The sequence below is a fragment of the Balearica regulorum genome, chromosome 5 (genome assembly GCF_011004875.1).
Source record: "Balearica regulorum gibbericeps isolate bBalReg1 chromosome 5, bBalReg1.pri, whole genome shotgun sequence".
Lineage (NCBI taxonomy): Eukaryota > Metazoa > Chordata > Aves > Gruiformes > Gruidae > Balearica > Balearica regulorum.
This window is the reverse complement of record NC_046188.1, coordinates 56,422,501-56,437,681: the sequence shown is the minus strand read 5'-3', so window position 1 is coordinate 56,437,681 and position 15,181 is coordinate 56,422,501. Positions and strand designations below refer to the sequence as shown.

Below are 15,181 nucleotides of genomic sequence, written 5' to 3'. Positions count from 1 at the left end.
CAAGCCTTGTAAATCATACCCAGCTTTGAGCTGGGGGGAAAAAAAAAAATTGTTTGGTTTAGCTGAGAGCTACCTAAATAAGGATGACGTACATCCACCACCAGATTTAACCCAAGGGAATTGTGGAAACTCCTAATGATTTTCAGGACATTCATCTACATGTATGATTGAATATTTATTGAAAAAAGGAGAGAGGAAAACCAGAGTGCTAAGTCACTCAAGCAAAGTTTATGCACCTGTTCTGAAACACGATAAGCTGGGTATTGATTCATGCCTGTCCAGAGGTACAGCAAGCGTTGACATGATAGTGCAGCATTAAAAAAGAAAACAGAGATTGCACTCTGTTGCTGTAAGTGCAAACCCACTTCGGAGCAATACAAACAAGCACAACAGATGATTATACTGCAAGAGGTTCTATCATTTTGGCTTAAGCATTACTCCAGGGCCAAGGAACAACCTGAACCAAAACCAAATGCTTTGAGGGTCTCCTGGAGGCTAGCAGTTCCCTTCTTTCTGGGACACAGAGTCATTTTAGCAATGTTACTGGTTCCTATCTGAATGAAAAGGAAAGTAGCTGATGAATTCACAGTTATTTTTTCCATCAACAAACTTGATCAATCCTTTCTAGTCTGCATCCAGCTTATCCTCCTGATAACATAGAAGTTAAAATTATTCTGATGTGCTTATGGCATGACTTGGGCAAAAGAGTGACTCTCTATCTAAAATGAAGTTCCGTCTGAGAATTCTGCATAGAAGCCATACATACAACTTACAACTTACCTTGCCAAATTACTAACCTATAATCATTTTGCTTTAAAGACATTTTTACAGTTGAAATTTTACCTTCTTCATGACAGTCAGTCAAATACTTAGAAATATTTTATTCCTGACAGGAAGTTCTGCACTGGGTTAAGTTGTGCATTACAGATTAGGTAACATTTTTCTGGTTTGGTTTGATCTTTTGAATCTATTGGATTTTAGAAAGAAAGAAAAAAAACCAAACCAGACTATATTAAGACAATATTGTAGTGCTATTATTTAATTAATTCCAGACATCACAATATGCGTGAAGAATTCCAGTACCCATGTTGATTAATGCGTTAGAATTATTATTTCTAGTCAAATCTGAAATAACTTCATTATTGTTAGTGCTGTCAAAAAAATTCTACCATTGTTTTTTAACCTTATTGAAATCTGCTGATTTGCACTGGAAAAAAAATAAAGACTTGCTGAAAAAAAATCCACTCATAGACATTTAATAAAATTACAGCAGAAATTTTATGAAAAGGCAGGGTAATCTTTTTAAACTAACTGTGTGAATTTAATGTCTGTGAAAGTCACTTTATGGAGAGTCTGGAATTATGATGTTCTAAATTTACAGAACACCTGGCTGCTCCACGTACCTTAATTCTGTTCCTGAGGAACACATGCAAGGAAAATAAATTGACTGAGATGCTATGCCCATTCAGTCTTCATTCAGTCTGCCCATCTATTGCAGAGTTTTGGGGATGCAGAGACAGAATTACAACTGCAAAATAATTTTATCTAGGCTACTGAAGAGAATACAGATAATAATTCTGATCATTGCTAACATCACCTATATACAAACTGGTGATCTAGAGCAGAAAAGCATGGCATAGTTACTCATAAACACCTTTCCCCTCCACGAAAAGTTTTAATTTCTTATAAATACAGAAAGATGTTTGCGTCACCTAAAATGCCAGCTTCTTTGTTGTGGTGTAAAGCTATAATATTCTAGATTTGGTGGGTTCTATTTCTGAGGGACACGTTAAAAAAAATACATTAATGTTTCTTCCTTCAGCACAACACTTTGCAGATGACAAACAGTTGTGAGCTACATCCTCCTGTCAGAAATTAATGCTTGAATATACGAGCTAGAGAGGTTATGACATAAATCAAGGTATGAATGAAAACATGATAAATAGATGCATTTCCTTTCCGAAGGTGAACTCATCAAATGACCTCATTCATATAGACCTGTATACTTAAGAAGATTATACAATTGTAATTTACATTTACACCATATTGATGTTGATCTATTACTAACACTGACACTTTAACATTTAAAAAGCTTTACGCCCACGAAGGATTGTACTGAACACGTCTTTCAAAATGGAAGTCAACAGTCTTTTACAACACTAATTTTGAAAGCCTCTGTGAGAACTGTGAAACTCACCATTCTGTGTTGGGCTGAGATGACTCCATCCCACTCGGGATCTTGTTGGATGGTCGTGACCAGAGTTGGTAGCTCCTCAGAGTGAGGTTTGTTGTGCATTACGTTATGTAGAGGCAGATGAGAGGTCGCATGCTGATCACTGTTGCCCTCTTCCTTGTCTCGTGATGCTAAGTCCTGGGTCATTGTTTCCTCTCCATCAGCTGCACATGCAAATGGAGAGGTAGCCTGCTTGGAAGACATTCTTCTACAAAACAAGAAAAGCAGACAAAAAGAAAACATTGGCGTTAAATGAAAAAAATCAAGCTCAAAACAGTCCTCTAAACACATCACACTTGCCTACAACAGTTAAAAATTAAGCATGTGCAGTCGACAAAAGTACTCTAAAAAAGTATAGGTTTGGGGACTCTGGATCCAAAACACTGAGATAAAGTACTCATTGATGCCAAGTCAAGGTCAGGGTTAAGTTATATGATGCCACTCTATTCATTTAGACTTGTCAAACAATATCATTTTCTCCAACCATAAGAGAACAGTGATTTTATTGGTATTTTCATGTTGATTTTGCATAAGAGTTCAAGTCTTTAAACTCTTACTCCCATGAGCAATCTGAAGGTTGTAAGCAAACGTTTAAATCGGAGTCCATCACGCTTTCCTAACCTCATTCCTTGCAAGCAGAAGATGTTTTCTACACAGATAAGAATTTTTAAATCCATTTCAAATTCTGCTAAATAAGTTCTTTTGCTATTTGTTTAAAGTTGTATCTGCTCTTAAGCGTTTAAAATTTTACTCAGTTTTACCTTTTGGAAAGTGTTTTGAGATGTTCATGTGAAAAGTGTTCTAAAGCTGAATGGTTTATTGAATTGATGGATAATATCTGAGTAATTTTTTACAGTTTGAACTAAAAATCTAAAATAATTATGTTTCATTTCATATTAGGCATCAAGTACAGGATATAGCTCAACAAATTACTTTAAATTACTTAAAAGTGTAATGAATAAATGCATTGATTTATGTTAAATGTCTTGTCCTAATAATGGCCTCTTACTACCATCTCATATGCAAACACAGCTTTCACCACAGCTTCTGCACTTAGATGAAAATACAACTGACTTCAACTCAAAATCTGAAAACACTTTGTTTAAAATTTCTAATAAGATTAACTGCAACTGTTAAAACAATCATTAATAAACCTAAAATAAGACAGCTAAAATATATTAGTTATTTTCCCAGGTTTTAGTAACTTTAGAATATCCTTGATGCTGAAATTGCTGAGAAACTAAGGAATAAGATCTTCACCTTAATTGCTTTTTAACAATAATTGATTTCATACCATTTCTTTAAAAATGCACAAATCAGTTAACATAGGAAACCACATGAGCATTTTTCAAATTAGCAAATCATTAACTTGCTAGTACTGTTTCTACAGACAAATAAATACTGATTAAAGGGTCTGGAAATCTGAGACTAACAGTTAAATTTACAAATCTGTCACATGCTTTCATGAATATTACAGCGAAGGAAATATCAAGTGCAAAGAAAAATAATTAAGTTAATTCCAATTTAAACAGTAGTTTTTATGTAGCAGCCTGTGTTTCACATAGGATTTAACAGCTAATGCTAAATTTCTCACAATTAATGAGGGAGTTCAGATTTAGTATCCTAGAGTGGAAAAAAAATTAATATAGGATCAACTAATCTAATTATGTACAGTTCTATATGAAAGTATTACAAGCTTTGAAGTGCTTTGAAACATATTAAAACACTGATACGTATTTAGAATAACTATTCTGTAAATACAGATAATCCTACCTCTTAAACTCGATACTGGTGGGGAAAAAAAAAGGTTTGTGTTTTCTTTAGAGGATCCTAAGTTTAAGTGGGAGTCTAATATTAATGTTGCCAATAAGCAGAACTGAGGAATTTAAACCGTGTATTGCATTCTTACTACACTAAAGAATTTGTGTTGATGCTACAGAGAACATGCCAAGAGTTCAGCAACCGTCATTACTGTACGTACTGCAAAAGGTTCTGGTTTATAATTACTATGATCCAAGATAAAATAAAAGGTTTACTTTCCCTTTTCTCATTAAAGTAGTCACGTTAATGTAATCACTCACATGAAAATATAAGTCAACGCTCTCTGCAATTTGAAAACCAGACATGAAAACCGAAAGTCACAATAAAGGATTTTCTTTCCTTTCACCTTCTCAACAGATCTCATTCCTGTTTCAAACTGAACAAGCTTCTGTGAAAAGCAATAGCTAAGGCTGTTTCTTCACCATAAATTAATCATGACACAAAACTAGAAATGAAAATGTCTCTTAAGAATAATTTCAACTACAAACCGCACCAATGAATAATAGTGCACAATCCTAATTAAATACAACTCTGCAGCTGCAAAAATAGGCTGAATCTGTCCAAAGCTACGAGTTGGCTTTAAAGGCTGGTTTGTTAGGGACTGTTTTCTTAAGGAAGGCTGGGCCCTCAGTCTTAATCAGCCAATAAATTATTTCCTGCAATTACATTAAATAGAAAATTATCTTCAAATTGGGAATGTTAATTGAAAATCAAAATTCAGACTGAAGTTTAGAAATTACATGCTGAATATAATTAGTCTAGAGAGGCTTCACCTCTATTTCATAAACAGGCTTTTGGTATTTCCTCAAGTGACCATTCAGTAAAGCTATCTACTGGTAATGCACTATAGAGGAAACACTTTTTCTTTGCCATATACACTAATATACTTTCCTCTTATTCATGATGTTTTAAACACAATTAAATAAAAATCTCTATTCATGTTCTGTTGTTTAAATTGATTATATAGATAAAAGGAGACTCTGTTAACCTTAAAAATAAAATTATATTGACAAAGTTGCATTCACTAATAATCTCAAGCCATGCCCAGCAACTTTTCTCTGTACTAGGCTAAGAGAACTGACCAAGAGCAGGGTTCAAATGCTTTCTAGCTCCACCTACCCCTTTTCTCCACTGCTGCATTGTGGTCAGACACGTTTCCATACTGCACTTTACTCAGTTACCTATGGTCCTGGAGCTTGAAAAGAAAGAAAAGCTCAGGCAGGTGTCCCAGGCACTTGCTCTCCTCATGACATAATTTTTAGGGGTATGTTTTATTTCTGCTTCCCCCCAAACCTCTGTTGAAACAGCAAGATTTAGCATATTAATTATGGTCAGAGGTCGGCACTTAGTGGCACCTTTCAGGTTTTTGCTTGCTAGATTTTAAACTTGGGAGTAAAAAGGACAGAGATGTAGGACCCTGCGAGACTAAGCGACTCACCTTCTTTTCCCAGCACAATCACTAACTCAATCAATATACTTCATGTGTACATGTCTTCTGAGGGTGCCAGGTTAGGCACCAAATATTGATTATGCCTGGGTTTATAATCAGTAAAACAGAGTAAATATAAACTCTGCAACTGGGTGTTATCCAGTCAATTACTTCACGCAGGTTTTTCTCGTTACCTTTTGGTTTTACTTAAATGGGAGAATTCGGTACACGGAACTCCATCAAGTCCACAGGCAGAGTTTGGCCAATAACTTCAAGGTCTCACCAAATCCAAAGGAGAAGAATCAGGCCCATTTGAGTAGTTTATGTTTATGACAACATTAAACCGTAGAACAGGTTGGTGTGTTAAAATGTTTTAATGTTAAAATATGAGTATGAATAGCAGTCAAATTTTAAGCCATAACAACTTCCCAATTTTACATTTAAAATATTCAAAATGCATTTGCTAAAATCCCTGGTGAGAGGGAAAAAAAAATCAATATTCAGAATAAATAAGGCTTGTAAAAGGTATCAGAAATTTACTAATTTCCATTATAATTTATTTTTTTCTCCTATTATCAATTAAATTCACTCGAATGATTTTAAAAAAAAGTTTCTGATAAAAAATATCTCCCTAGTTATAACCCCTGCAAACAGGGGTTTATAATGGAAGTGCTGACACAACCCTAACTACAGCAGCGCAAATGGTGCCGCTATAATACACAAAATCAAGTTCTATTATTCTAAACTATCCTCGCTCTGGGGGTTTTCTTTACTGTGCTCCCAGACAAACTGCTGAAGCATGAAAAATTTAAATGCAATCAAGTGGGTCCAATTCTACTTTACTAGAACAAGTGTCTACAGTGGTACAATCTTAAAAGAAGATGCAACAGATTTGTTTGGTGCTTTTCTTTCTTTTTTCTTTTTTAGCTGTTTATTTATAATACTGTGCAGTGGAGATAAAATAAGAGAGGAAATTACACTCACATTATATCAGTATATTGATTACACAGCACACAATCAGAAAGAAAACTACATTGTGAAATTGTTGCTTTGGTTAAATTGACAGATTAGCTGAACACAGCAATCACTAAAGGTGGAAAATATACCTAATAGGTATGGGAAAAAAAGTTGAAAAAGGCCCTAATTATCTGAAGTCCTATGACCTACTCAACTTAAACAAATCTTGATTTGGATTTTCCAAAACTAGAATAAATCCTGTCTCATTTTGAACTCAAGACAGAAAACGAATGGGATCATTTATCAAAACCTCGGTAAAGCTGAGGAATTGGACCCCAAATTCAGTCAGCTTCAATATTGAGGTAGTAAAGCTAAAATTGAACTGCTAAGGGTTTTTTACCTACGTAAACCTAAACATAGTCCCAAACAGCTCCATTCTCTATATATCTGACATGATTTTTTATTTTAATCCAGTGAGGAAATTCTCTCTGCTCCAAGGAAGACTGCCCGTCAGACTCTCAAAACATCAGCTTTCCCTTTTTCCTACAGACAGTGTGTTATACCTTTTTAAATACAAATAATAATACTTTTTTTTTTTTTGTCTATGGCTTTTCTATGGTCTCAAATTCTTCAAACAATGCATAACTTCTTTTTCAAAACAATTAGATGATATTCCTGACATGAAAGGCTTCCAAAGCCTAAAATCTTCCATCCCTGCTGACTGCTCAAACGATTAAATGTTACAGTGGAAATTATGGCTAGACCTGGAGTTTGAGCTGCTAGACATTTCAGAATCAAGACACAAAGTATTAACACAGATAACAACAATGTCATAGCCCAGACACTATTCCAAAAACATATAAACCGAGCAATAACAATGAGATACATGACAAAGCAGACTTGTAGTTGGCTGGAGACTCTAACTTCTGCTCTGCTCCACCCTCACAAAGCATTCATAAACCTAAAGGCATGTCCACACTGCAGCCACATAAATGACTGCTTTGTAATGCTGAGATATCCAAACTAATTTTAAAAACAAGCTCGTTGCTGATAGCGCTCCAACTACAGTAGCATGGTACTCAGATGGACTAATTCATCCCGCTTTAATGACGGCAGTATAGACATAACCCAGGTCTACAACTCCAACAGTAGATTGGAATCAGATTAGATTAGAAATACATTCGCTTACAGAGCTTTTATGAACAGTCTCCATTCCTTTTCCCCAAAGTGCCAGATTAAAGTACTTAAGTGCATGATTAACTGTAAGTATGCAAGCAGTCCACTAATTTCAAATTGGACCACTCGGTTTCAAAAAGTTAAGCACATGTCTAAGTGCTTCGGTGACTCCAGAACTAAATAAATCAGGAGAAATCATTTTTAGAAGTACTCACAGCCGTTTAAATATTTCCTTCGAAACTTTTATGCTAACCTGGTGTTCATCACAAGTAAAATTCAGCCACAGCATTTTAGCCCTCCCCACCTTCTAGAAGAGCAACAAATGTGCATACTCCTCTCACAATATTAAATGTGACTTACAGGACCTTCCCTTACACATTAGCAGTCAGCTTTGGGATAAATTAAACGCATTGTATACTCTTCTTTGCCTGCACTGCCCACAGTATCCTCCTCTATCATACCTACGGCACACCTCCTCACTTGGTGCCCTGTGGCTTTCAAGGATCCTCAAACCCGTTCTGAAACTCAGGAGTGTTACCTATGGAGCATCTTTCAGGCAATCTACTTTGCAGTGCGAGTTCACCTATACAACTACAGGCCTGATGTAGAAAGGGGTACACTGACATAGTTGCAAAGAAGTTACTGGAACAACTTATTTCTAGCTGCGAATCAGTTTAGCATCATTTAAACATTCAGGAAAACTGGTATTTATTTTTGCTGCATAGAGATACCAGTTACAGTAGTGTTCAGATAGACTTAAAGAAAAATGAAAATGTTTTGCCAATAGCCAACATATTTCACAGCTCTGCTCCTGTAAAACAATGTTATGTAGGCATAACTCAGTAACGTAATTCATTGTAAACCTAATGCCGTAATCTGTCTGCCATTTTAGAATAAACAGTTATTTCCTAATATTATGAAATTTCATATCTGTTTTCAACGAGCCTTAGCAACACAAATGAACAGTTATTAAGAGTCCATTCTCCCAGGGTCCCACACCCCAACATGAATCCCTATGCACAAAACCCGTATAAATTGACAAGGCAGCAGTGGGAGAGAATCTCCCAGTTTCTGTTCCTGGCTCTGAGTCACAACACGGCCTTAGGCAAATCAGCTCAACTCCCTCAAGCTCTTCCTTGGCTTCATTTTGCAGAAATACTCCAAGAATTAGTTACATATAGATCATAAACAGCATTGCAATATTAGAGAGTTTATGGTAGTTGCAGGAATCACCTTGGAAATAAAAGGCGGGGGGAGGGGAGGGAAGCAAATATGATTCAAGAAATGACAGATATAACGTTAACCGAGCACCCAAGTCTCTAGCTGAAATAAGCATCAAGCTAAGCAATACACCCACGGCTTCCAAGATACACACTCAGCTATTCTTGCATTTGTTTTTCCAATCCAGACAAATTACACTTCTGCTAATAGACATGAATCCAAATCACAAAGTTTGACTTCAGATTTCGACTTCCTCAAAGCTCAGAGGGTTTGGAACCATTTTCATGGTATTTCTTCTCATTTGTAATCAAACAATATTAGAGCTAAACAGACTTTTTTGGAAAGTCTTTTTCTCATGTTCTGCCATTATAGTGACCTTCTCAGCCGTGCAACCACAGTAAAATATTAGGGTTAGGGAACAAGTTCCTGTCTATTCATCTGGTTGTCAAAAACATTAAAATTGCTGCAACAAACCAGCCTCACAGTCCTTGATGACTTTTCAGTGAAAACCAAAAGTGTTTATTTGGATTCATAAAATGTTAAAAATACAACCTACCTTTCTAGTAGGTTAAATATTCTCTTTATTCACTACCAGGAACTTTCACTGAAAATGCCTAAGGTAAACTCACATTGAATGCAGTAAAGGGCAGTGAAAGAATAGCCACTTAGCACCTGGGATGTGGTCATCTTCAGTCACTGTAGTTAATATTTTCTATAGTTTATATTTAGCTGACAATATTGCTGTCACTTTATTTAAACAGCTTGAGACTGTTCTTTGGACTGGAGCTCATATGCCCTGGAATGCTTTGACTCATGAATTGTTTCTCCTGATAATGTTACATCACGTAACCACCTCTGTTTAATTGGTTGGTATTAGCTTCTCGGTGATGACTGCCTTTAAAGTCCTATGACTACGCCATGTGTCTCTGGATATCCGATTTCTTACTGTTGGAAAAAGAAAAAGAAAAAAAGGCAGTACTGACTTCCAGCTATCTTTACCAATAACTATGGGAACAAGAGGGAGCATGCCAAGAATTTATCCATCAGCAACTTATTAGGATTTGTTGTTCTAGGCAGCAAGTAACAGAATATACAATATAAATAAAAGCAATCATTAACAATAAAATTAAAAAACAATGGTTGCTATAAATAAGCATTAATTCACATATTTTTATGGAATAGAATGTCTTAATTGTTTAGCTGAACGATTATATAAATGGTTTTGATAAAGGATGCCTAAAAGTACTAAGAGGAATTTATTTTAGTGTGTTTAGACTTTGAGTTGAGACTTTACACAAAAGACAAGAATACTTTCTTTTTGCTTTTTTTTTTCCCCTTACAAAGCCAGTTAAGAATTTGTTCTAATAATTAGCAATCTTCCTGATCACACTTAAACCTGATGGGCAGAAGTACCTGAAAGGTTCATTAAATCCTTTCAATACTCTATGAGATTCATACTCCAGTGGTAAGATACAGTATTCCTACCTTTTTTTCCTCCTACAGTTATTTTTCAGAAGGTGCCTAAGATTCCTCATAATGAGTGAAACAGCTGATTTTCAATCTTACAGGTGCAAAAACAGAAGGTCACGTGCCATTCCTCTGCACCGCCTAATTCAGAACTGAAATATCTTATCTACAGTCAGATTTCTCTCCCCTCCTTCCCTGTTCTCCTCCCTTCTCGCCATATTTTTGATTCTCATTTCTAAATCAAATAGAGCCCCTCGGTAGTCGGTGAAATGAACTATCAATTTCAGGCCCACCTGTAGCCAGTTGCACTAAGCCACCTAATTAGTACCTCCATGTAACGTGAAACAATAGCTCTGCAGCTCAGTTACGGATTGTCTTTTTAATAAAAACCTCACACTGCAAGCCTAAAAACATTTCTAGCAGGCAAAATATTTCTGATTCAGTAGAGGTTACACAAGCATCAAAGCACTTAAATATAGGTGCCAAACCACATTGCCAGGAGCTCTTAGTACTGTGAGGTACTGTTACCTGACAGCTTGGTGAATATAAAATTACTTGTTTCTCCAACTGAAGACAATCAAATTGTCACCTTCCATTGTAATAATGCACAACTAGGGATCAGCAAAGTGCCAACATAATTACCAGGAAGAAAACAAAACATAACAAAAATATCAAATCTAAATTTCTCTAAAGGGTAAACACATCCATCTGGTTATTCACAAAGAAAAGGAGGCGGCATTTTACTTTTACTATCAAACATCCTAGCGTTATTTAGCAATAAGATTTATATGCCTTTCATTAAGTGAAAAAGAAAAACAGCTAAAGAAGGTGATTCATGAAATACTAAAAATAAACATAGGTCAGAACTGCGCTGGGATGTTACTTGTGCACGTTTAAAGTACTGCAAGTGTCATCAGAGATGCTAGGGGACAAGTAAATGTATCTGCATTGTTGTTGTTATAAACTCATATATGTGAGAATTCATAAAAATTAATTCTAACTGGCACATGGCGTACTTTGGCACAAGCTACACATGACATGCCACTTTTATTTGTTTATTTAAATGACTTCACTCGAAGAACCGAAAATGAAGTTTGAACTGCAGACTGCCTCAGAACTGGGACTTTCAGGATATTAAAAACCTGAGGAAAACCTTTGAAGGGGTAATCTGAATACATGAGAACTAACATTTTCACCATATATTTCTTTAGGTTATTCAGCAAGTGGCCTACATACTCAGGAGTGAAATTTGCATTTTGGTGATGCAGAGATCTCATAACCAGAAATTGTGTTTTATATCTAGAGTAGCTCTGGGCATTCTATAAAATATAAAAGAGTGTCCTAGGTAGGATACATACTTGAAAAAATATTTTTATCTGGTTCATAGAAATGAAGCTAAATTTAAATTCTTCTTGAAAAACTTGCATTGTTGAGTGATGTCATGGATTACCTTTTCTGTATCAATATTGCAGTGACTACTAATGCATACACAAAGTTCTTTACATTTATTGATGTAAATGCACATCACCTACACATATTTTTTTAAAGTTTAGCCAGTGCTGGAGGAGTTACAAAGGAACAGAGAAAAGCAACATATGCGAAGCCGAGAATCGGTCTTTGACATCAGTTTTTCTCTGAAGGAACATTCAAGAAAGGCAGTAAGGGACGAGCAGCTTTTTTCTACCCTGCACAATTGCACCAGAGCCAGACATAATCCTAACCCTTGCGGACAAAGCAGGCGCAAGGACTGCTTAAACATGTTGTTAGCCTTGCAGAAGAGGATCAGGAAAAGATGCAGGCTCCCCATAACTGGCAACACCTCCTGCCTCTTGTCTCAGGCGTTGCACCCCCAGGAGCTCAGGTGCAGCACCAAAAGGCTGGACTTCCCAGCTACAACCCGCTCACAGGTTTTGGCCATCGATGCTTGCTCTTGTGCGCTACTCCGTATCGTATGACACAGTACCTTCTTTTCCACTGTATTAGAATGTTGATACACTCTGGCTGATATTCCGAATTGTGGCACCGTTTTCAAGGGGCTAAGCAGCAAATTTAGGAGGACAGATTGGGATATGGGTCAGTGGGAACAAAGGAAGGTAGCAAAGGCCCAGAATTTTAAAGTCACAAGCATTTTGATCAGAGAAAGCAAAACTAGACAAAATGTCCCACTTTCTGCTACTTTGAGATTTTCTGATTTTTGTTAGAGTCCTTACAAACAGGCTTTTACAAGGCAGCATTGTGCACACTATTTCTTTGTTTTGCACTAAGGCTTACACAATATGATCCTTACATATGTGCACAATGGGAACCCTAAAATGTGTTTACAGACCCCTACAGGAACCACCTCCTTTACCAGTGAGCTGCTGCTACCAGTGGGATAAAGGACAGGCTAGTCTGAAGCAGCAAACTGTTCAGAAAAAAGATCGCAGGGGATACTATGCCTAGCTGAAACTACCCAGGAAATATTTCAGAAATATCCCTGTTTGATTGGCAATGTGGGCAAGAACAACAATGCAGCAACTTCTTTCTTTGTCCCCCCCAAGCCCTCCACGGCTTGGGCTGTGCAAGTTTTCATGGCAGGGAGTAGTTGGGGCCCTTTTTTCTTAGTTTACTTCAATATGAAAATATGAAGGTAAAAGATAAATTGCAACAGTCTAAGAATTCAAGTAAAGTGAAACAAAACATTATGTCCTCTATTAATTAAGCTAATTGGTTGCCATTAAGAAGTACAAATGATTTAAAGTTCAATTTATTGAGATGTTGAGCCTCCTGTCCTTTCACAAGATTCACAGATGAAATCTCTACCAATTTTAACTGCCTTTAAAAAAAAATTAAAATAAGTAACTAAGACATTGTTATTCATCAATTTATTCTTAGTATGACATACTTAACAGTATGAAGTATTTTCATTGTTATTTAGTAAAACACAACAAAACCCCTAAATCACTGTTTAATATTAACCAGTTTCCCAATGCAAGTTTTGTATGTTTAAGGAATTCATTAAGTTATTTGGACTAGGCACTGAAAAGAATCAGAGACCATTAAAAAGTATTGTCACAGGTAAAACTTACACCACTTCCTCATTCAGCTTGGAGAGATCAAGCAGCGTGCAGTGGCTGCATACAGCGCTCCGTATCAGTTGCGAAGGAAACTACAAACTCTCCCTGTCTTTTGGTTTCAGTTCTGCAAAGTTCCACAAAATTGTTAGGAAGAAATCATTTGCAATAACTGAGGGCTCTCAACTATCCTGTTTTCATGGAAGATTATGGCATATAGCAACTGATCTCTAATAAGGAGAAGGAAACATGCACAGCAAAATCAATCGTAAGGGTAAAGATGAAGAGTGCCCAGGCTCTGAATTGCTCCACATTTCCAAGTGCTCAAAGTTCCGTGTTAGTATTTTTAAATGTGTTAAAGAACGTCACAAAGCGCAGCTACTAGAATACAAGGAAAAACATGAACCAGCATATGAACCGAAGGCCCAGTGAAATGAAGTTGTCCCCAAATAATTAGAAAGTAAAAAAACAATGCTAACTTACAATGTTGTCAATGATTTTAAATATTTTTATCATTACCATTTAAGTTCAGTTAGATCCCTTACAAGTGATTTTAGCTAAAATCTTGAAATATTCCATTTTAACTTGCGACGCAGTATGTTTAACACTGAAATACACAGCGCCTTGTTGTGGTTTTCATCTCTGACCCATTTTTTCCTATATTTTAAGGATAAAACATATGATCTGCATTTGTAAAGAAGTCTTGTCTTCTCAAACAGTGTCAATTTTTGCTCAGGGCTGTATTTTGTAACAGTTTCCCACTTGTGTTTATTGGTAATAATTTATAATAGACAAGCAAACAGTACATAATATGTGCAGCCTATCACTTCTAAAACCAGATTTGAACAGTTTCATTTTCTCATGGACATTTTTTGAGAGCTCTATTGTCAATTTTGAAAGCATTCCCATACAGAACATATAGCTTTACAGGCCTATTTAGCTGATACGGCTGTCATCCCTACCATGAACCATCAGCGAGACGGTCCAGTGCCTGTGGTTTTAAGTCAAATATGAACAGAATCGAAAAGAAATGTATCTCTTAATCTAGGAATTATGACACAGATGTAGAATCATTAGAGACTTTCAAGTATGGGTCAGAGCCTCAGACACTGTAAATCAGAGCAGCCGTATTGAGGTTAATTGAATCCTCTTTATTCAGCTAAAGATATATCCTTAACAACTTTTCTCGGCATAGAAAAATTACATTGGGTCCTTTTGCAATATGAAATTTCTGTGTTTTCACTGAAAACCTGACCAACATTACATTATTACCAGGGATCCCATGACATGATAATATTCCTCCAACCACTCATTGTAGAGAAATGAAAAAAACAGTAAGGTATATTCTAAATACTAGCAGACTGTATGTATTGCTCTCTGTACTTTTTCAATCCATTCCTCTTGAATTGATTCAAAATAACAAGATCTCTTCACTTACACAGACAAGCACTTTCACAAAAGTATCAAAAATTACTTCTCCGTCTGGCATAAGTGCTAATATCAGACAATAATTCTGGCGAGACTCGAACACAAACTACTGAAACAAAAATAATTTTAGGTTTTAATTTGAATGTGAATTCTTATGTTGCTACTTGGCAAAGCACTGGAGTCCAGCAGCTCCTGTGGAGCAAGGTCATGAGAGAGACAGGGGTCATCCAAATACCTAAGACCCCCAGCACAGCAGGCGCAAACTCTGCGCTAATTATACTAGGCCACATCGGTCCTCAGCACTCAACCACTCTGGAAGCCTCTCCATGGCATTAATGCTACACAGACCAGGGCTGAGATGACAGGACCAGGGGAGGTGCCCACCACCCTACCTTT

At 36.4% G+C, this 15,181-nt stretch overlaps 2 protein-coding genes across 19 annotated transcripts in view; one reads left to right on the top strand and one right to left on the bottom strand.

Moving 5' to 3' along the window:
* The window catches only part of C5H11orf58 (chromosome 5 C11orf58 homolog), a 321,725-nt gene that overhangs the window by 135,471 nt on the left and 171,073 nt on the right, over nt 1-15,181 (top strand). The gene's annotated exons all lie outside the window — the stretch shown is intronic.
* SOX6 (SRY-box transcription factor 6) overlaps nt 1-15,181 on the bottom strand; it is a 373,686-nt gene that overhangs the window by 231,730 nt on the left and 126,775 nt on the right. For 17 of the 18 annotated variants that reach the window (XM_075755057.1, XM_075755064.1, XM_075755059.1 and 14 more), the window contains one exon: nt 2,198-2,441. In XM_075755057.1, coding sequence (XP_075611172.1) covers nt 2,198-2,437 — 240 coding nt within the window. In that variant the 5' untranslated portion in view covers nt 2,438-2,441. Of the gene's footprint in view, nt 1-2,197; nt 2,442-5,677; nt 5,804-15,181 lie in introns of those variants that run through there. The other variant, XM_075755061.1, reaches the window with a different exon arrangement.